Source organism: Ascaphus truei, chromosome 4, assembly GCF_040206685.1.
Source record: "Ascaphus truei isolate aAscTru1 chromosome 4, aAscTru1.hap1, whole genome shotgun sequence".
Classification (NCBI taxonomy): domain Eukaryota; kingdom Metazoa; phylum Chordata; class Amphibia; order Anura; family Ascaphidae; genus Ascaphus; species Ascaphus truei.
In genome coordinates this window covers 377836839-377859489 of record NC_134486.1, presented here as the reverse complement: position 1 = coordinate 377859489, position 22651 = coordinate 377836839, and the positions used below count along the sequence as shown (strand labels likewise).

Below are 22651 nucleotides of genomic sequence, written 5' to 3'. Positions count from 1 at the left end.
ATGTAATTCAAGAATGCCACATCTGTTAATTTTTTTGCAGTAAATGGCTGTGTATGAATCTTAAAATCAATAACTAAAAATGCATTAAATATGCTTAATTTTAAATTGATCTACGCTGTACTATTTAATAGCCACAATATTATTACAGCAATTAGTTGTATGCTTGTATTTTTTTTTAACTTTTAGCCATGTGTACACAGCCCTTCGACCCCAGTTACTGCTGCTGCTGCTGCCCATTCTTCCGACCCCAGTTGTTGGTGCTGCTACCCATTCTTCCGACCCCAGTTACTGCTGCTGCTGCTACCCATTCTTCCGACCCCAGTTACTGCTGCTGCTACCCATTCTTCCGACCCCAGTTACTGCTGCTGCTGCTACCCATTCTTCCGACCCCAGTTACTGCTGCTGCTGCTACCCATTCTTCCGACCCCAGTTACTGCTGCTGCTACCCATTCTTCCGACCCCAGTTACTGTTGCTGCTACCCATTCTTCCGAACCCAGTTGTTGCTGCTGCTGCCCATTCTTCTGACCCCAGTTACTGCTGCTGCTGCCCATTCTTCCGAACCCAGTTACTGCTGCTGCTGCCAATTCTTCCGAACCCAGTTACTGCTGCTGCTGCCCATTCTTCCGAACCCAGTTGTTGTTGCTGCTGCCCATTCTTCCGACCCCAGTTACTGCTGCTGCTGCTACCCATTCTTCCGACCCCAGTTACTGCTGCTGCTGCTACCCATTCTTCCGACCCCAGTTACTGCTGCTGCTGCTGCCCATTGTTCGGACCCCAGTTACTGCTGCTGCTGCCCATTCTTCCGACCCCAGTTACTGTTGCTGCTACCCATTCTTCCGAACCCTGTTACTGCTGCTGCTGCTACCCATTCTTCCGACCCCAGTTACTGCTGCTGCTGCCCATTCTTCCGACCCCAGTTACTGCTGCTGCTGCCCATTCTTCCGACCCCAGTTACTGCTGCTGCTACCCATTCTTCCGACCCCAGTTACTGTTGCTGCTACCCATTCTTCCGAACCCTGTTACTGCTGCTGCTGCCCATTCTTCCGAACCCAGTTGTTGCTGCTGCTGCCCATTCTTCCGAACCCAGTTGTTGCTGCTGCTACCCATTCTTCCGACCCCAGTTACTGCTGCTGCTGCCCATTCTTCCGACCCCAGTTACTGTTGCTGCTGCTACCCATTCTTCCGAACCCTGTTACTGCTGCTGCTACCCATTCTTCCGAACCCAGTTGCTGCTGCTGCTGCCCATTCTTCCGACCCCAGTTACTGCTGCTGCTGCTACCCATTCTTCCGACCCCAGTTACTGCTGCTGCTACCCATTCTTCCGAACCCAGTTACTGCTGGTGCTGCCCATTCTTCCGAACCCTGTTACTGCTGCTGCCCATTCTTCCGAACCCAGTTACTGCTGCTGCCCATTCTTCCGAACCCAGTTACTGCTGCTGCTGCTACCCATTCTTCCGACCCCAGTTACTGCTGCTGCTGCTACCCATTCTTCCGACCCCAGTTACTGCTGCTGCTGCCCATTCTTCCGACCCCAGTTACTGTTGCTGCTACCCATTCTTCCGAACCCTGTTACTGCTGCTGCTGCTACCCATTCTTCCGACCCCAGTTACTGCTGCTGCTGCCCATTCTTCCGACCCCAGTTACTGCTGCTGCTACCCATTCTTCCGACCCCAGTTACTGTTGCTGCTACCCATTCTTCCGAACCCTGTTACTGCTGCTGCTGCCCATTCTTCCGAACCCAGTTGTTGCTGCTGCTGCCCATTCTTCCGAACCCAGTTGTTGCTGCTGCTACCCATTCTTCCGACCCCAGTTACTGCTGCTGCTGCCCATTCTTCCGACCCCAGTTACTGCTGCTGCTACCCATTCTTCCGACCCCAGTTACTGTTGCTGCTGCTACCCATTCTTCCGAACCCTGTTACTGCTGCTGCTACCCATTCTTCCGAACCCAGTTGCTGCTGCTGCTGCCCATTCTTCCGACCCCAGTTACTGCTGCTGCTGCTACCCATTCTTCCGACCCCAGTTACTGCTGCTGCTACCCATTCTTCCGAACCCAGTTACTGCTGCTGCTACCCATTCTTCCGAACCCAGTTACTGCTGCTGCTGCCCATTCTTCCGAACCCAGTTACTGCTGCTGCTACCCATTCTTCCGACCCCAGTTACTGCTGCTGCTGCCCATTCTTCCGAACCCAGTTACTGCTGCTGCTGCCCATTCTTCCGAACCCAGTTACTGCTGCTGCTGCCCATTCTTCCGAACCCTGTTACTGCTGCTGCTGCCCATTCTTCCGAACCCAGTTGTTGCTGCTGCTGCCCATTCTTCCGAACCCAGTTGTTGCTGCTGCTACCCATTCTTCCGACCCCAGTTACTGCTGCTGCTGCCCATTCTTCCGACCCCAGTTACTGCTGCTGCTGCCCATTCTTCCGACCCCAGTTACTGCTGCTGCTACCCATTCTTCCGACCCCAGTTACTGTTGCTGCTACCCATTCTTCCGAACCCTGTTACTGCTGCTGCTACCCATTCTTCCGAACCCAGTTGCTGCTGCTGCTGCCCATTCTTCCGACCCCAGTTACTGCTGCTGCTGCTACCCATTCTTCCGACCCCAGTTACTGCTGCTGCTGCTACCCATTCTTCCGAACCCAGTTACTGCTGCTGCTGCTACCCATTCTTCCGACCCCAGTTTCTGCTGCTGCTGCTACCCATTCTTCCGACCCCAGTTACTGCTGCTGCTGCTGCCCATTCTTCCGAACCCTGTTACTGCTGCTGCTACCCATTCTTCCGAACCCAGTTACTGCTGCTGCTACCCATTCTTCCGAACCCAGTTACTGCTGCTGCTGCCCATTCTTCCGAACCCAGTTACTGCTGCTGCTGCCCATTCTTCCGAACCCAGTTACTGCTGCTGCTGCCCATTCTTCCGTCACCAGTTGTTGCTGCTGCTGCTGCCCATTCTTCTGACCCCAGTTACTGCTGCTGCTGCTGCCCATTCTTCCGACCCCAGTTACTGCTGCTGCTACCCATTCTTCCGACACCCGTTGTTGCTGCTGCTGCCCATTCTTCCGACACCCGTTGCTGCTGCTGCCCATTCTTCCGACACCCGTTGTTGCTGCTGCTGCCCATTCTTAAAGTCCCTCCTTTCTTGGTATTCTGTAGTTAAATTGATCCTCTTGCATGTGTTTATTTTGTATTTATTTTTAAATCTGTATTCTGCTTCCTTGGAAAAAAATTTAGTCCGTCCCTGCCTACTTACTACTTCTTTTTGAAGGTTTAGGAGCATGCGATGACCGTAACTTTCCACTACTTGATTAGCTAGTTTAAAGGGGCGGCCAATGACATACTTGAAAACGAGAGGTAACCCTCAATGTATTACTTCCTGGTAAAATATATTATAAATAAATAAATGGCCTATTTTAACGGGGTGCATTTGTGTGATTTTATATCTTTATTTTTGGTTTCTTACCAAATTATTTCAATCTTTTTACATTTTAGTTTGTAAATATGGTGAGCTAAGACTTTGAAGGGGGTTGCTTTATTTCAGCTGCTCCCATCTGTGTATTTCAAACAAGAGTTTGCACAGGCAACACTTCCCTTTTCCTTCCACTTATCTTTATTGGCCATCTGACAAGGGCAGGGTGAGTTAGGGGTAAACAAAAACTTTCAGAGGGCCCTGAGTATCCCTATTTGTAATTCATTTTGATGAACCAAAAGCTGCTAATTATTTGCTCTTAGCGCACACATTTATCTAAGGAGGCCAATTAGATAGTTTAGCTTCTTTAATAACGTAAAACATTTTGGCCTGCTTGCTATTGCACCTTTTTAAACAGTTGGCTGTGAAGCACCTAAACTCATACCTGGTGAGCCTTGTTGCCTTCATCCCAGCGTGCATCCTTCCACATATGCAATGCCCATTGAACTCCGATCTCTCCCCTTCAGCCGCCCATTGAACTCCGATCTCTCCCCTTCAGCCGCCCATTCAACTCCGATCTCTCCCCTTCAGCCATTCATATTTTGAAGAATCGGGTCACCTTTCTCCCCTGTCGTGTGAAACCTTTCTCTTCCTGCCCATCTGACATTCGTTCTACCAGTATTGAGCATACATATCTCAACCTTTTAAATGTGCTTTTTAATAAAACATCTGTGTATTTATATATTGGTTGCCTCTTATACATACACCATAAATGCACTTACTGTTTATGGCTTGTAACCCAAATTTGACACATATTATTTATGTATGTGCCAAATGTACTGTAGACTTGGGAGGGTTGGTTTTCTCCTGGTGTGTGTGTGTGTGTGTTAGTGTTAGTGTTCGGCAAGTGCTTATACAGCCAGTCCCCCCCCCCATTTAACTTGGTTCTCTGATAAGGACAGGGGGGCGATGGGTAAAGAAAACACCTGATTGACAAACACCTCCCCATTCAGAGGCCTCTAAGAAATTCATCTGTCTGACTATGTGGGAATGTATCTTTAGTGGGTTTCTGATGAGAGAAGACGGTGTATAAATGAGACCTTTGATTGTGAGCCTGTTGTGTGACTGCCGCTCATTACCTCCAAGTTACTAGCTACAAATCTATTGTTACTTGCTAAAATTGCCCCGGAGTCACAATGGAATTGAAAGCTCAGCATATCCTCTGTCTGGAGCTAATGATATCAGGCAGAAAGTATCAATGACTGATATCTGTCTGTTTGAATAACCGCTCTAGAAATAATTTTCATATATAGTGGTCTGGTGACAGGGATGCAAAACCTCTTAAGTCAGCGATGTGTGAAAATGAGATTTGAGCCAGTACCAGATTGGTACAGCATGATATTTTTGGACTAGGCATATAGACCGATGCTTCCCTCGGGCTCTTTCAGACGACCTGATCCGATAGTATTCAGTACTATTTTAAACTGCTATTTTCAAATGTTGAAATAAATTCTGGGGTAGGATAGGGCAGGGGGGATCCACTGCCGTCTTCAAGCTTCCCCCCCCCCCCCCGCCCGCCCCAACAGGTCAGGTTTTCAGGATATCCCAGCTTCAGCACAGATGGGTCAATCAGTCGTGGTTTCAGCACAGGTGGCTCAATCAGTCCCTGCTTCAGCACAGTCTTCGACTGAGCCTCTGATTGAACCACCTGGGCTGAAGCTGGGGTATCCTGAAACTCTGACCTGTTGGGGGTGGGGGGTGGGGGCGGACTGAAGTTGAGAACCCCTGGGGTAGATGATGAATCGGAGAACAGACCAATCTACCACCTTGGCAAGGCCACAGGAACGTGTGAAGCTAGAGAAGTAATTACCCTGCACCATCACCCACTGAGATGTTTCACTAAAGGTGTATACAGTTTTTTGCTTTGTGCACAACACACCAGCTGTGGAGAGGGAGGAGGGAACACGTTGTTTGTGGGAGAGCAATTATAATAGCAACGTAAACAGCTGTCCCATGGCCCCTCCGAGCAACACTTCTCATAACAGAAGGATAGAGCCACAATAAATGGCTGCTCTAACTCCATTTTAAAAGGGGGTTTCCCACACCAGAGGCTTGCCCAGGTGGTGGGCAGCTCGAGCCCTCTAGGGCCGCCAACATGTCAGGTTTTCAGGATATCCTTGTTTCCGCACATGTGGCTCAGTCACTGATTGAGCCACCTGTGCTGAAGCAGGGGTATCCTGAAAACCTGACCTTTTGGTGGCCCTTGATTACTGGAGTCGCCCACTCATGGGCTAGACTGGAGCCTTGAATCCCAAGTGAGAGATTTTGCATAAAAGAGAATCCACCAATGCATTTAATGTAATACCGTGTGAAAGACTTAAAATATTTGTTTCATAGCTTAAGACTTATTAATTGCTTTTCAAGTGAAGGCACAGACCCCCAGCTCTATGAATTGCGTGCTGAATATAATATAACAAGAACCTCACTGTAAAGTATGCTGGATCCAGACTTAAAAATAAACATTGGGGAAAAGGAAATCAGAAGTGTTAATATTTTAAAACCAATATTTCTGTGTGTTATGCACTTTTTCCAATTGCATTATTCTTCCTCATATTCTGTTTTGTGTAATCTCAAGTGCTGCGTGTGCTGTCTGGCACTAGACAAATAAAAATACAACACAAAATACAAGGCGGGGTGGGAAATTGAAAGGGAGCAAGGAAAGTCTCCCAGCGGCTGTGACAAAGTGAGGGCAAAGAAGTAGGTCAGAGTATAACAGCCTCAGATGGTTACAGTTACAATCATACTTGGGGGTAATGTGTGTGAATTGTGTGGACTCCCAAGAAAGTGGGGGGGGGGGGGGGGGGGGGGGGGGGTGGGGACCATACATTTTTCAAAGGATGCGAATAAGTAAGAGGGTTAGCCTAAGGGTAATCAAAGGTAATTACATTGGCAAATTGTTTAAAACAATTTGACCTGCTACGTGGAATTGCCCCTTTCAGTGTTAAAACCAACGGCACCATACAGGCACTGGCTCGCCAGCAGGTTTGCTTACCACAACGTTCTTACAGCGGCATCATGAATAATCAATCTAACGTGACGTAGGAAGGAGAAATAAATTAAGGGAACGGGAAGACGTGCTGAGAAGCTGCGTAATGTAAAAAAGAAAGAGCCGGCAGAGATCCACATTGCTTCGAAACAGCAAAGCCAAACGTTGATGCCCCTGTGTGCGCATGGAGTGAGCAAGTCCAGACTAATGTCAAAATTGGGCGTTTTTTGAAACCTTGGTCACCTGACCGTGGCAATCACAAAGTCTCATGCGTACGCAAATGTCACGTCGATGTCGTAGTGGTTCCGTCGACTTCACGTTGCTATTAAACTGTAATTAAAATGTGTATGCAAACAAGTCCTGTAATATTTATTAAGCATATCCTGAATTGTGAAACCGATGTTAAGTGGTTGTAGAACCAAAATCCTATGTCTGAGCAGCATAAACACCATTTCATACATATTTACTTGGTTGGATTAAGATACAGATAAAGATTAGGCAACAGAAGGATTAGAGATCCCGACATTAAAAAAAAACAAAAACCCCAAACACTGACTTGAAGAGCCGGCACACCAGCGTGCTGTGCAATGTGCTGGGATATGGCTTTCCTGGGCTGGAAAGTTTTCATTTAAATAGAAGTGAAGTCTTTGCTGGCGGGCGCTGGTTAGCGGCTTCACAGAGTATTCAATACGTTGGATCTTGAGAGGCTTAATATAGTCAATTACAAAACATGCGGTGATTATTGTAGTGTGCGTTCACTTTCTTCTATCAAGTGGGCTGCAAATTGCAAAGGCCAACTTAATTTGAAAGAGCCTTTATACACCTTTCAGTTATAAATAAAGATGAGGATTGGATCATTTGAACTCGGGACCCATGGGGGGTTTGAGGGGGGGAAGGGAAACTACAGTGTGTCATAGTTCTGAGAAGCAGGATTGAGGCTTCGGTGCTGTTCTGGCGAGATCCTCTTCTGCACTCGCTGTTCAACACATCTGGACGGTATGTCGAAGTGATTAATGAATGATGATGAGGTTCCTAGCAGAAGGGTTACACTCTGAAGCCTCTAGAGACTGCTTCCTGTGTCTAAGTATATTGGCAGTTTCAATATGACTCTCTCCTTTCATCCATTTCCCTTTCTTTTACTCTTGTATTGATAATTTGCTAGTAGGAGTAGACTAGAAGTAGCTTTTTGACGGCCCCTCCCCCCCATTTTTATTTTTTTTGTTTAGTAACCAGACCCTTTTTTTTTTTTTTTTGTATTTATATTTTTGTAGGTGTCTGAGGAATAAGCATTCAATGTGTCGTAGGCATGAATGAAGTGGCCTGGCAAGAGACCAGAGGAATAATGCATGCAAGCAGTGGTCAGGAAATCCTTGGGGTTGGAGTAAGGGTTGTCCCATCTGGAGGAGCAACAGCAGGGCAAGGTCACGGAGCAACATCAGGGCAAGGTCATGGAGCATCAGGGCTCCTTGGACATAATCCCCATGCCATGTCTCCAGCTGCGCTATCCGGTGCCCAGGTGCCCCTAAGCGGCCGTTCTCAGGATGATGCCACAGTGGGATATTTCTTCCAGAGGCAGGCTGGAGAACAGCTGAACGGGTATTCCAGTAAACACCGCTGGCCTACAGGAGATAGCTTAGATCCTTCGGTATGTACTGGAGCTCCACTTTTTGTATTTCTTTTGTCATTTGTAAAAATATGTAATTTCAGTTGGTTGTAGTTTTGCATTTGGACAGTAATTGTTGCTGCTTTGTGATGGCACTTCATTGTCCATGCATTATAAATGGTAACTATTCAGCTTTAAGGACCACCATTTTTTTAAAAAGAGGTCTTCTGATGACACCTGTAAGCCACCGGTGCTCTACAAATCTCAGTCCTGTCCACATCTTGTGAACAAGCTTTAGTTTCTGTTTCTATGTAAGAGTAACCTAGAATTTGATGTGAGGGGGAAGACCTCATGACAAACCTATCTTGCCCATTTTCAGAAGCTGCTGAAAAACCATGCCTAAACCAATTTGATCCTGGGCTTGCTTCCATATTTAGGATACTCTGATGTCTAACGTACTTCTGAATTCCTTTACGGTGTTGGTCTTCTTAGATTGTTGTTTGCATACCACCATGGTATAAAGTACTTTCTCACTTCTTCTGAGCCCCCCAACTTCTCTTGTCTTTTTTTACTTGCTGTATCTTAAATTTTAAACAAATACATTTGGCGGTATGTTGTCTCTTGTGATGGGGTGACTTGAGAACATGGCACCTAAAATTGTGGTCTGCAAGTTGGGAAAGTTACAATAAATGTTGGAAGCAGCAATCTAAGCTACTCACAACTTGAAGAATTTTTTCTTTTTACCCAATCTTGACCCAATCTGGACGACCCTTGAGCTCCCAGAACTCCCAGTTGCTATGTCAACGCTATTTAAATCTCACAGACAAGAATTGTTGTGCAAGAGAAACTTGGTCAACAAGATCAGCCTCGCTCCACAGTGATCCATAACATGATCTTGTGGGCTATTTTCTGTTCAGCAATTGAAGGGTATGAGGATTCAGCTCCAGGGGAGATCCTCGTGTAGGTGAAGGTGAAAAGAAAAAAAAAATACACTTCTGGAGGGATTGGGCTTTTTGTATTTTTTTTTTTTTTAACTTTAGAATTGTATTTTAACTAATCATTAGGGAGACAAAATGAAAACCGGTGGGGAGGAGTACAGCAATGCATGTGTGAAAATCAAATGAAATACAAATGATTGTGAACCATAAGTTAGTTGCAATAAAGAGAAATGAATATTTATTTTATACTTAAGAATTGTATTAACAGACAGCTTGTAAGTTATATTGACTCTTGGAAAGTATTGACGCACACTGTAGGACATTAAAAGGTTGTCAAGATATTGGATGAGAGGAGCATGGTTTGGTCTAAACGTGGGCATCCTTCACTAAGGGGTCTCAAACTTAAAGTACATTTCCAGCACTGCTTGATACGTGTTGGCAGTTTTTAGAAAATAATATATTTTTAGACAAATCTTCCATTTGCGCTCCTTTTTTTTTTTTTTTTTAGTTTTTTGTCATTTTCCACTGAGACGCAAGAGTGTGTGGTGGGGCAAAATGAGCTGTGTCTTCTAGTGAGAGGTGAGGCTACTTGGGCTGTGTCCTGCAGAGTTGAAGACCCTCCACAGTATTGCTAAAATAACCGACGTGGAGTTGACGTCGGATATCAATGGGAAGGTGCCACGAAGACTTGATTGGAGAGATGCGATGGCCCTTCAGAACGTCAAACTGCATACCTCCCTCACCTCAGGAGTCCACCATTCACGTGTTTTTACTGCCTAGATGGGAGATAAATATTCGAGATGAATCATTTGTATATATTTTGTCTACACTGTATTTACACACGGGACATTTTCTTTGGACTTTAAAAAAATAGATCTTTAGGGAGTTTTCTGTAAGAAGATTTAGTTAGTTTGTCTACTTTTTTCCCCTTTTGTATTGACAGTTTGTGCACAGATCAATGTTTTCTCTCTTTTTGGTGCTTTTTATTATATATTATCTATATACGCACTGCTAGATTCTTAAGAGAAGCATTGCAAAAGCTAGTTAATGTCTTATTGCAAAATTTGGCTTATTTGGACTTGGAACGTTGAAGTTCGTAGTTGGTTTCCTCCACGTTGCTGTTTATTATACAACGTCTGGTAACTGAAAATGCGGCTTAAATTGTAGCCATGATTATCGATTGAGCAACGATCAGATTTAGTGGCTTTACCTGAACCCCGTTGATTTCCGCTCTGGGGATCCCATGCTTCCCCAAGATTTATCTGAAGGGGCTGCTGGTAACCGCCCCAGCTGTGCACAGTAAATGTCTGTCTGTTTAAGAGCCCTGTGTCACACGTCAGAGTCGTGACGTCATCCCTTGCGGCTTCCTTTTGGCCGGAGTGCCGTGGGACCAGTTTAAACAGGATTGAGATACCAGCAGCCCATTTAGAGGCAAGTATCTCGAGGAGAAGGGTGTCCCAGGAACTGAAATTAACATGGTTTAGCTCCAGGAATTCCCGGCTTCCCATTTAGGAGGAAAATATATAGGTATACATTTCCTACCGTTATTTTTTGGAGTCCTTTTCATAGCAGTACAAACGATGGTGTTTATGCGCCTCCTTCCTGCGTTGTAGGACGCCTTTGCCAAAGTGTTAGAAAGGCTCCTCCCACCAGAGATCCCCTGTCGTACATTTAGCCAAGCTGCTGAGACTTTCCCCAAACTTGATTTACATCAGAGCACAATTAGCTTCCTGAAACAAAAAATAAACATCATTCTTCAAGACGGGAAAAGATTGTGTACTGACGTGGAACTACTTGGAGAAAGATCAAGAACAGTAAGGAATGTATATCTTTCTCTATAGTCCACTATGTCAATACACACCATGGGGATGTACCAAAGCAGTATCCATTAAGGGTGGGTGGAGTCTGGAACTTATAAAACATTTCTTCTAAATCCAACCTCGGAGGCTGATTTACATTTAACTTATAATGCCTAATAAAAGTATTCTGTGAAGACCATGTGTCTTCAGATGAGGCAAGGGTCTTATTGGCGCATGAAGTAGCTATGCTATGCCCCTAGTGCAGAGGGCTGCAACATCAACGCAATGCAAGTGCTCCTCTCTTTCTTAGGTTTTGGACAAGGCAAAAAGAATGATGTCTTCGTTCATGTGAAAGACTGAGACTATTTTAGAGGGGAACAGAAGTAAAGGCTGCATTACTATTTTATTCTGATGAACCTTAAAATAAGGTGTTTCACAAGATAAAGCCTGTAATTCTCAAATACTTCTGGCTAAAGTAATTGCTTTAAGGGAACTTTTTTTTTTTGAGAGAGAGTAAGGCATTTATTTGAAAGTTGAAATAAAGGTTCAGAGGGAGCAGAAGATTAAGCTTACAAAACATTGTTGAAGTTCCAAGCAGGCACAAGAGGACAAAGCCGAGGTCTGAGTTTTTCGACTGCTTTAAGACCACAAGAAACCGCTGTTCGCTAATGAGGTATTGAAAAAGACCCCATAAGCTTTCTTCTAAAAAACCATGAACTCTGATTTTAGAATGTCGTCTAGATGACGAAGAATGAAGATACCGATCTTCCTGAGGTTGAGCTAGGACCTTTGTGAATGTCCTTGTAGCTAGTCCGCAGGGAAGAGCGACAAACTGGTAATTAGATTTCCTCACAAACAATATTAAATATTTCTGATGGTATACTCTTACAGTGATATGCAGAAATGCGTCCCTCAGATCTATTGATGGTAGGACATGCCTGGGTTGAACAGTATTGTCCATAGAGATTTCATCTTTAAGGAACTGACCCTTAAGAATTGAATAACAAATTTGAACTCTAGTACGGGGTGGAACCCTCTTGAGGCCTTGGGAACCATAAAAAGATAGTAATAGATTCCCTTCCTCACCCAGAGGAACCCTCTGAATCGCTTCTTGCTGGCACATCTTGTGAATAGCTTCCGTCAAAGCTAGTTTCTGGTCTAGCTGTTGGGGAAATCTTTAACTGTTCTTTCGAAGAACTCTGATCTCTAAGGCATTGCCTTTTTTTTGTTTTTAGATGATTTGCAATACACATGCATAAGTCGTGATGTTGGGCCACTATTTCCTGAAGAGCGAAAGTCTTCCCCTGAGTGGAGAAGATTTCAGGGATGGGATTTTCAGAAATGTAAAGTTCTTTGGAATGGACTGGCTGGTTCCGGGTTTGTTCCTTTCCCCACCTGGAATGATTTGCCATGCTGGAAACCCTGCCTAGGGTATGTTCTTCTAGAGTCTCAGAAGGAGTGCTTATCTGGATAAGAACGTGTTTTTTTTGTAGCTTCTTGACCTTTTCTTGATGCAAATTTCTTCCTCTTGCACCTGAAGCCTTGACTACTATGGTGTCTAGCGTCTTACTGAACAGTGTAAACCCTGACTGGAGAGAACTGGCAACCTGTTCTTTAAAAGGTATCGACTTTCCAGGAATGTAGCCAGAGAGAGCTTCTGGCCAGGATTGTTACAGTTGAGAAACTGGCTACCGTATGAGCTTGATGGCATCAAAATCTACTGCTTCCTTAACATGAGTTTCTAGCTGTTCCTTTATCTGTGCTATCCATATTTTCATGGTACGGGCCATGGATACTAATGGTTTAAAAGCTGTTCCAATAGTGGAATATTGCTTTTTGGTAGCAGATTAAGTCTTGTTATCCAGGGAATCATGGAGCCATTCTCCCAGGGGTATCGTTGTTCGCCATGAAATTCTAGCAATGGCTCTATTAACTTTTTATGGATATCCCAGTGATTGGTATCCTGTTCCGAGACGGGATACATTTTGTTCAAAACGCCTTGCGGTCCGGATCTAGTCGTTCATTATCAATGATATCCTTAACTACTTGGTGTACAGGAAAAACTCTTCTGAGGGCCAACAAAAAGAAACTATCTACAGTTTTATGATCTTGCTTTTTTTTTTTATTTTAATTTTTTTATATAGTTTATCTACAATTTCCACCTTGAGATTTTCTGGTACTTCTCCTCTCAGACAGTTTGATGTCAAAACCAGGATAGCTATAGAAGGTTTGGCACCAAAACAGGTACCTTCCGGCCCAAACGGGACGTGTGGGCGCCAAATCGTGCACGCGAGGGTGCCACACAGCCCAAGGATCACCGGGAATCATTTCCAGAAGCCTTGTCTGATTTTTAAACCTCCCCCAAAAATATTTTGTGCTGATATGAGGCTTACGGGTGCCATCAGGTCTTGGTCGCGGGGTCAACTGTTTTGCGCGTTTGCGAAGGGACCAGGTCACAGTGGCAGGATCAGACTTCAATCAGAAGACTCATGCCAGGGATTCATCATGGCTTCTGACTGGTTGCCAGTATACGCTCGCATTGCCGAGGGACCAGTCAGAAGAATTGCCTTGTATACGTGCGCTTTCCGGAAGCACCAGACCGGCGGGAGTGCCCGGGTAAGTTTCCATTATCTTCTGTTTTTTTCCCAGCTGAGAGAAACGTCTACACGCAGGTAGAACAAAACCTGACTGGGAATCTTGGGTGGGGGGAGCATTTTTTTTAAACTCTCTGGTAAAGGCGGCCATACACCGCAGGAAGGAGGCGCATAGATCACATTGCGTGTACCGTCATGGTGGACAATAGAGAAATATATGTAGAGGGGGAGAGGGGTTTTTAAAGACATCTCCTTTGAGAGAGGGAACATTGTTTATTAGAAGATAAACCTGTCTCCAATAGTTAAAAAGCTAGGGACGGCTCCACCACACGTTTATTGGTGTACAGATTGGACCACAGGCTCTAAAACGATGTGGGGTACAGTGCTTGTACACTTTATGCAATAATAATAGCATGTTCTTGTATAGCGCTGCTAGTTTTACGTAGCGCTTTACAGATACATTTTGCAGGCACAGGTCCCTGCCCCGTGGAGCTTACAATCTATGTGTTTGGTGCCTGAGGCACAGGGAGATAAAGTGACTTGCCCAAGGTCACCAGGAGCCGACACCGGGAATTTAACCAGGTTCTCCTGCTTCAAACTTGGTGCAATCTTTCCGTATCGCTGATTTAAAAAAACTTTTATAACTCTTTTTTTTTCTTTTTGAACTGTATTGATGATGGTTTTTTTTTTTTTTTCTCGTGTGGAATTGTCTCCGCAAAAAAGATTAACCATTCTTAAATGTTTTAATTGCTTCCTGTAAACGTTTATTTGCTGAACACAAGGTTGTCCCTTTTCTTGACCCACCATAACTTTTTTTTTAAATGTCGGGTTATACCCAAGTACCCGCTTCCACGTTGCATAGCCAGCAACCTACGTCCCACTGGTGAGACCCAAAAGGTCGAAACATCTATATGTGAACTTTAGCCCGGGCTTATTGAGTACCATGTTAAAATGGATAAGTTGTAAAGAGTGACAAACGGTGAGTGCTAATGTGCCTGTCATTTCCCAGAATCCCTGGCTGTAGTGGAAGCGCACTGTTTGAAAAGTGATAATAGGGAAAGACAGGGTTGCAGACCTGTCTGAGACGCAAACGTACAAGTGGTATTTCTAGTTGCTGTAAAAAATGAGAATCTGATATCTCTTGTCCTTTGTTTGGCTAAGACTTGTAGCATGATTTGTGTATACAAAACAGATTGCAGTTTAACAATTTGCCTGTATATACAAGAGTTTAGAAACAGGTTTACCACAGAGATTAGGTCAAGATTGTAAAAACCTGCCAACGGTTTATTATTGAAACATTATATTAAAAAAAAGTAAACATGTTTTGGCCCTACATTTAATCTATTGCATATGCCACTGAATTAGTTTAATTAGGTCATGTTAATATTTTATACACACTAATGTGCATGTCTCTGATTTGCATTAATATTTACAGAAGCCACTATTTGTTTTAAATATTTAAAATTTGTTTAATGCGCATTTCCCCCCCCCCCCCCCTTTTTGTATACATTTCCATCACAAGGCCGTGGGCATGGTCAGCGCTTAGGCGCTGAGCCGCGCTCACGCTTGCCAGTGAGCCCCTGCAGCCGCAATGAGAGTGGCTTTAGCAAGGGCTCGCGCAGGCGTGCGGAGGCGTAGCCAACAAAAATGTTTAAGTGCTCACGGTAGCGACGGGCCGGTCACGTGAGCGGTTCGCCCAATGAGGGCGAACCAGCTCTGTGATGTCACTGGCCCGCCCCCAGACACGCCCTCGGGTGGGGCACGTAGTAAGGCCAAGGAAAGCACCCGCTTTCCCTCAGCCTGCGCATGGCAGGAGTCTCTATGGACTCCGCCTAAGGCCCGGGCCATAGAGGTGTGGGGAGAGCGGAGGCGCGCTAACGCTGAGGCTCGCCTGCTTCAGTCAGCGCGATTGCACGGACTTGCAGGCGAGCCAGCGTGCGCGAAGGGAGCCGGGGGGAGGTGGTTGGAGGCGGGGCAGTGACGTCGCTGGGCCAATCGCCCGCGACGCACTGACGTCAATGTCACGGCGCCGTGACGTTGACGCTGCTGTGCAGTGATTGGAGGTTTTCAGCCGACAGCGCGCTGAAAAACAGCTTGGCGCTCGGCTGAAACCTCCAACGCCTCAGCACGCCTGCGGAAGCTCACGTGAGCCCCCTCTCAAGGCATCCTCATTGAGGATGCAGGGGCTCAGCGCGGAGCGTCCGCACGCCTCAGCACGTCTGGTCCATCTATGGACGCAGCCTAATGCTTAACCTGTTGGGCACTTCTTGCACTGGCGAGATTAAAGGGGCAGTCCCTCCTAGTTCGGAAGAACCAGGGACTCTGGCTTGTTCAATATATGAAATAGTTTGCTGACTTTGTTTCTTCACGTGGGAGACACGAGCATTGCTCATTGTTCCTCCCGAGCCCAATCCAAATGGTGGTTGAGCCCCTCAACTTCAATATACATCACTTGGGGGGGACGGCGATTGGGTGCTGCCAGACTCCCGGCTCTGTAAAGGATAAACGTTTTTAACATTTTATGGTAGATAAACGCTTTGGAGAGATTTTGAATGTCTTGATGTTGAAGCCGCAGGTTAATTGCTTTTGTTCTTTGTTTGCAAAGTCATTTGACAGCAGTGAAATAGCCAAGAATGTTATGCATGAATTCTGCAGATCAAGACAGAATCAAGATATGTAAAAAACAAAACCCCGATGTGTTGTGTAAAGCAAACGGTAATGTTTTTATTTATTTTCTTTAAGAAGCCCTATTATACGATTGCTTTAATAACAATTTTGGACCCACTGAGGGATTTCCCCTTTAAATTCTTGCCCAAGCTGTTTTGCTGCTGCTCATTACAAATGACCCCACAACATTTACATGCAAATGAAATGTGTCCCATTCCCAGATAATCTGTACCTGTGTCTATGGCAATGCCACAATGAAATCCGGTATTGTGTTGCGAGCTCCCTCCCTCCATTGTAGGGTCTAGTGATAGCAGCACAGTGCTCCAAATGAACTCTTCGTTTACTCCTGATTTTGATATTTTATGAGTATTTTTCGCTTTATTAACGAGCCATGTGGGAGCTCCTGAAATGAGATGACTGCATATCAAAGGACAATTTTGAAGCGGTTGATTATGTATTGAAAGTTCACTGTTTGAAGCAGAGCAGTGCAAAACATGAGTGTGCATAAACTTTATGGTGCCAGTCAGAGGGTGATGTGCTCACTTATTGTTCCCTTTTGCCACTTTGCATGTATCCGTGCAGCCTTTATGTCTGGGAACGTTTGGCAGGAATGAACATCTTAAGGGCTTGTTGAGTAAGTACATGTCTGCACAAACAAATTCCCAAACAATAGACTCTATCTAAATTGGTTTCATAATATTTTAATTGTTTCAGTTTACCAAAAACCTTGCATCTGCTTGCGTTAGGAAAGCTTTGCTTACATAAATGAACGCTATTTATTCAGTCTATACAGGGGTGTATAGAGATCGAATGTGTATATTTATATAGGTTAATATGCATTTGTTTACACCACTCTGCCACCCTTACGTTTTTATAGTTACACATCATATTAATATTATAATGCATCCCTGTTCTGTCTTCCCCCTGAGGGATATCCATGTAGAGCTTTCAAACTGTAGATTTGAGATACTTTTAAGTGAATATAATTTTTTGGAGGTTTAATAGCAAATCCAAGGTATCGGTTATGGGTCAAGTGTGGGATTACTAATGTGGGGGCAAATTAGTCGTGTTTTTTTTTTTTTTTTCCTGTGTGAATAGCTCCTGAGCCCAGAGGAAGATGACTAATGTGCAGTAGCCATTATTGGCTGTTAAACGGCAGTCCCACAAAGTGGGCAAAACCGCTCATCAATGTATGTGGCGTCTATAGAAAGTTTAAGGATGATTTAAAGTAACAAGTTTATCATTTCAACACCTTGTTCCTTCTTAAAAGCAATCCATGCCAGCGATTTTTTTTGGGGGGAAGTTTGTATGTATGTATATTATATATTGCCGCTGTGAACCTTTACAGTGCACGAGGTATGTAAAGAGTGAAAAGGAAAAAATAGCGGACACTGCCTCGTAATAGTTTTTGTGTGATTAATTTCCTAGTTTTAAATGAAGAATAGTGGTAGAAAAAAAGTCAGTTTTCTGACTGAATTCTCCATTTGATAATCCTTAGGCTGCGTCCAATGAGGCGGGGAGCAGTGCTGAGGCGCGCTGACGCTGAGGCTCGCCTGCTGAAGCTGTGCGATTTCATGCACATGCGGGCGCGATCGGGAGGTGGTGGGAGGCGGGGCAGTGACGTCGCTGGGCCAATTGCCCGTGACGCATTGACGTCAACGTCACGGCGCCGACGTCACGGCGCTGTGACGTTGACGCTGCTTCACGCTGATTGGTTGTTTTCAGCCGACGGCGTGCTGAAAAAACGCTTGGCTGTCGGCTAAAAAATCCAGTGCCTCAGCACGCCTGCGGACGCTCGCGTGAGCCCCCTCTAAAGACATCCTCATTGAGGATGCCGGGGCTCAGCGCGGAGCGTCCGCACGGCTCAGCGCGGCCTGTCCTTCTATGGACGCAGCCTAAGATGGAGTTGATCTGAAAAAGGCCAAGTACTCTGTTCCTCTGAGCTCCCCCACATGAAATAGTGTGTGTGTGTGTGTGTGTGTGTGTGTGTGTGTGTGTGTGTGTGTGTGTGTGTGTGTGTGTGTGTGTGTGTGTGTGTGTGTGTGTGTGTGTGTGTGTGTACACACCCAGGCCTTACCTGCTGAGGGTGGGGTCAGAGCGTAAATTGGGTTTATATATCTCTAGTTATTGCCATGTACAATCCTTTATTTAGTTTTCTGCTGGAGAACCCACCAATTTAAAATTTTTAATGAAATCTGTTAAAAATTACTGCCTCAATCACTGCAAAGTGTTGTAATGGGATGCCTTAATTTGCTGCTAATCACCGATTTTCAGTGATTCTCTTAATTCTTTGAAAAGTTCAGTGGTTCACTGAATGAGCTATTTAACCTTCTCACGGCCGGCACTGGCGTTTCTCACTGCATTGTAAGCCTCACAAAAGCCTCAAATGGAGAAGGTACATAATGTTATAGTTGAGGAATTTGTGTATTAATCTCTTACAATGCTGCTTTTTTTTTTTTTAGATATTCGTTGCATCCAGTGTAGGATAGAAAAATTTAAATAAATTCTCAGTCGGTCATTTTAGGGAGTGTAACTATGAGATCTATGAGAAAAGTAGTGTTTGTTTTTTGAGCCTTAACATATTTAAAAATAGTTCCTTATACTTCCTGATTTCAACTATGAAAGTGAACGTATGTAATGTATGTATTTGCCTGGAGCTTACTTATGAGATATCATTAGATAATATTTAACTGGGTTTTTGGTTTGCCTTCCTCTGGATTAAGATACGGTATGTACTAATATAGAATAAAGTATCTGTCTAAATTTAACATATGTTGAACTTGATGGCGTAATGTTTTTTTCCAACCTCATCTGCTATGTAACCACATGCTCATAGCTTGACAACTCACCCCTAATTGTGACTATATATTGTTACCCTGAACACACTTCTTGTTCAAGACATAAGGGGAAAAACTCTTTAGTGAAGTAAACCCCTGTTAAAAATCCTGATCTTAATCCCCAACGTCGACACACGGCTTCATTTAAACCTCCCGGACACTTGGCATTTCAAACACTTATCACTTGGGCAGAGATTTGATATATCGTCATTGTAAAAGTCATTAACTACATTCTTTGAGTACTGAGGGAAAAGTGATTTAAATGTTCTTTTTGACCGGAAAAAAAAAATCTGTATTTAAAAAGGAAGGTATTTTGAAATGTCATTCTAAAGATTAGGTGTCATTAATAAGTTTGTCAATAGAAATATCAAGAAATTCCAGGTTAGGAAGTGCATTTTAGTGTGTTTTTGCCAGAAATGCACTTAATGAGTTTGACCTGTACAACAACGATCTAAAAAGTGTTCTAATGGGTAAGAATAGATGTATTAAAGTAAACTATATATTTTTAAATCCCTGGATTGTTGCTTTAATTACAGTAAATTGCATATTGGGCAGACTTTTAAGTAAGTCTTTTTACCCAGAACACCGAATGGAAGATACTCCATTTTGCAATACACTGTTACAAATCTTTCTTTTTGGTGTGATAGATAATATTCTCAGCCTGGTTTAAGGTATACCTTTGGTTAAAGCGCTTTACTTTCATTTCAATGCACCGTTTGTAAGCATGCATGCTTCTTCTGCTGTTGGTTTGTCACTGTGGCCTATTGCAGAGCTGCGTTTCCTGTTTTTAATTCTATATAAATGCGTTCAGCTTTCTCCCCCTCCGCTGCCACAACAAAGTGCTTTGAAGAGATTTGCCTATAGACTTTTTTTATTTTTTTTTTCATCACTTCCCTTCATCTATCCTGCCTTTGGTGTTCCAGATTTCCCAGCAATTATTGTGTTCACATGTCAAAGTTGACCCCTTCTGAATTCTTTTCTGTTGCCCAAGGCATGCCTATGATTGCATTGTCTTAAACTGCACTCCTTCCATCCAGTGTGTTTGAAACACCGTTTTGTGGATGGCTTGGTCTTGATTTTGGACCCTGGCACTGAAGGAAGTTAACAGGCTTATTCTTTATGTATTGTTTCGTTTGTGTGCGCTCGCGCTGCAGTTACATGCTGGTAGATACATTTGCCAACTCCCAACCGCTTCTACTGCCAAAAGGACTTGCTTGTGCTTTTCTGGCAGTGTAGAGGTTAAAATGGTTATTCCATCATGTTTAAAAGAAGAAAACCAGTCCCCTATTGTAATGGTTTAAGAAGAAGAAATAAGAGCGGAATGGGACGCATATCTGCATTTAATAACTAGGGTGTGTGTGATGCAGGCGGTGTATGGCGGCGGTCTTTGTGATACTGTTGTGGGTGTGCAGCGAAGAGCGGAGTTGGGCTTTTTGGCATTAAAGTTTCAAAGCTTTGGAAGTGGCTTCTTGAGTAAGCCCCTAGGTGAGGTGAAGGAGAGTCCCACTTAAAAGGGTGGACCATACCGTTTCAGAATGGTGTTTGGAGGCATCGCTAGTCCTTGTACGTACAGAAAGCAAGGACATGTGCAGTATCTCGCCTGTCCATCCTCTGCTCTGTCCCTGTGTATAGCGCTGGTTTCCAGCCCGCCTTTTCCCTTCTTTATATTGAACATTGCATTTTGTTGTTGCTTTTCCTCTTGACCTCTGGCTAGCTGACATTGCCAGCGGACCTAATGAAATCCCCTGAAACAGCCCTACTTTGCATTAGAGACCCAATTTTTAAAGATTAATCGTTTTTGTTTTGTTTTTAGGTTTGGATAGCGGAGGGAAAGTGATCCGGTTCCATGCGCTATGTACATTAATGGCGCTATATAAATAAAGACATACAATACATGCATTGCAGGCCCTTCTTGCAGCTATACAATCCCTCCTCTCTTGGGAAGTGGGGCCTGACAATGTGATCACTACACAAACGGTCACCATGCACGAAGGTCTGTGACTCTGCTGCCACAGGCAGACCTGCCTGCAAACACCAGGCTTTTATGGCTATTTATGTAATGACTCCGAATTCATTTTGTCACCTTGCTTCTTTTCTCTTTTTATGCAGAAACACTCTAAATATATAAAACTAACTACTCCAGCACTCTTAGCATGAGTTTTCTGCTGTTTATCAGCGCCATCTACTAGCAATGTAATAGGAACGATTAATCCCAAAAGCCTGTTTACCCTTGTTATAAAACAATTCCAATTTTCTGAAAACTGAATTTCAGAGGCAGATCAGAATATCTGCTTTCTTGCATGTTCATAAATCCAAACACGAGAGTGTTTTTCTCTCTCTATACTATATAGTGTATGTCCGTGCTTTACATTGGTGCGTGCTTATTGATTTTGTAATGAGGAATGATTTCCCTGATGCCGCACACTACTGCTAATGACTAGCGGTTACACACATATATAGTCTCTGGGTACCTTGTTTCCGACATCTACAATGTTTATTTGCACAGAGATTCCAGTGAAAAGAAGAATGTGTATATCCGTTCATTATTTTCTAGTACTGTAACGAGCTCATCAGTGATATGCTAAAGGAGTTTCCTCTTGTTAATCATTGTATATTTTTTTAATCTTTCATTTCTACTTTTATAGTTTAATTGCAGTGACATGTTTGAAGCAGCAGTTCAAGCAATATCTTACATGTGTTTTTTTTTTTTATCAGTTCTGTACTATGAGAAAATACTTGTAACATTTAAAAATATATATATGTTTTAAAGACATTTTTAATGTTTCTAATGTAGGAAGCATTTCCAAAGTGACAGCCCCTTCCCCTTCTGATAGGCTCTGTCTCTTGAGACTCGCCCTCTCTCTAGCAGTGCACCAATTGTATATAGTAACTGCCCAGTCAATCATATTCTAGGAACTACATTGCCCACAATGCTGTGCAAGAACTGAATTAAATAACCCTGATCAAGCGATCGATTACAGGAGAACAGATCGATCTGCAGCTTAGCTAATCACTTGTCCGTGTGCAGATAGTATTGATGCACATATTGAATGGGATTTTATTTATTTTTTTAAACGGCGGCTTGAACTGCAGCTTTAATATGTTAAATGTAAGGGATTTTGTTTCCATGATGATTACATATTTTGATACGTTTTTGAGCAAATAAAAATATCACTTTTGGGTGCATTATAAGGGTATGGACCCTAATGTCTACACTGGGGTGGCAAACTCCAGTCCAACGGGACAGGATATCCTTGCTTCTGCACGGGTGGCTGTCATTCTGACTGAGCCACTTGTGCTGAAGCAGGGATATCCTGAAAATCTGAACTGTTAGTAGCTCTTTAGGATTGGCGTTGGCCACTCCTGGTCTACAGTTAGGCAAAATAAAGTTCTTACATTGTCATCAACTAAATAGATATGTTTTAAAATACGTATATAATGAGTGCATTTTGCAGGATGTGGTAAAAATAAAAATGCGCTCTTAAAGGGTGATTGAATCTTGGTACGGGAGCCATTTATGTTATGGTTTGTATCTATTCCCCTGCTGCGAGTTTAATTTACGTGTAACGCTTGTAGAAGTACTGTAGGCTCGAGGTTTGAGACCATGTTTTCTTTTGTGATATCATATCCAAAGTGATTTCTATTATATTCCCCAGGCCACATGCATCGTCTCCTGCCTGGTTCTCTGAGGCTGCGGCCCCGCTGCACACACGTCTGAGGGGCAGGGGGCGCGTGCAGCCAAATTCCCCGGTTTGCAGGGGGAAAGAC

General features: G+C 44.0%; 1 protein-coding gene across 9 annotated transcripts in view; it reads left to right on the top strand.

Annotated features, from left to right (window-relative positions):
* Window positions 1-22651, top strand: part of PUM2 (pumilio RNA binding family member 2) — a 101826-nt gene that overhangs the window by 8247 nt on the left and 70928 nt on the right. For 6 of the 9 annotated variants that reach the window (XM_075598432.1, XM_075598434.1, XM_075598437.1 and 3 more), the window contains exon 2: window positions 7717-8090. The exons of the other annotated variants lie outside the window; for them this stretch is intronic. In XM_075598432.1, coding sequence (XP_075454547.1) covers window positions 7752-8090 — 339 coding nt within the window. In that variant the 5' untranslated portion in view covers window positions 7717-7751. The remainder of the gene's footprint in view (window positions 1-7716; window positions 8091-22651) is intronic. 9 annotated transcript variants of the gene reach the window in all.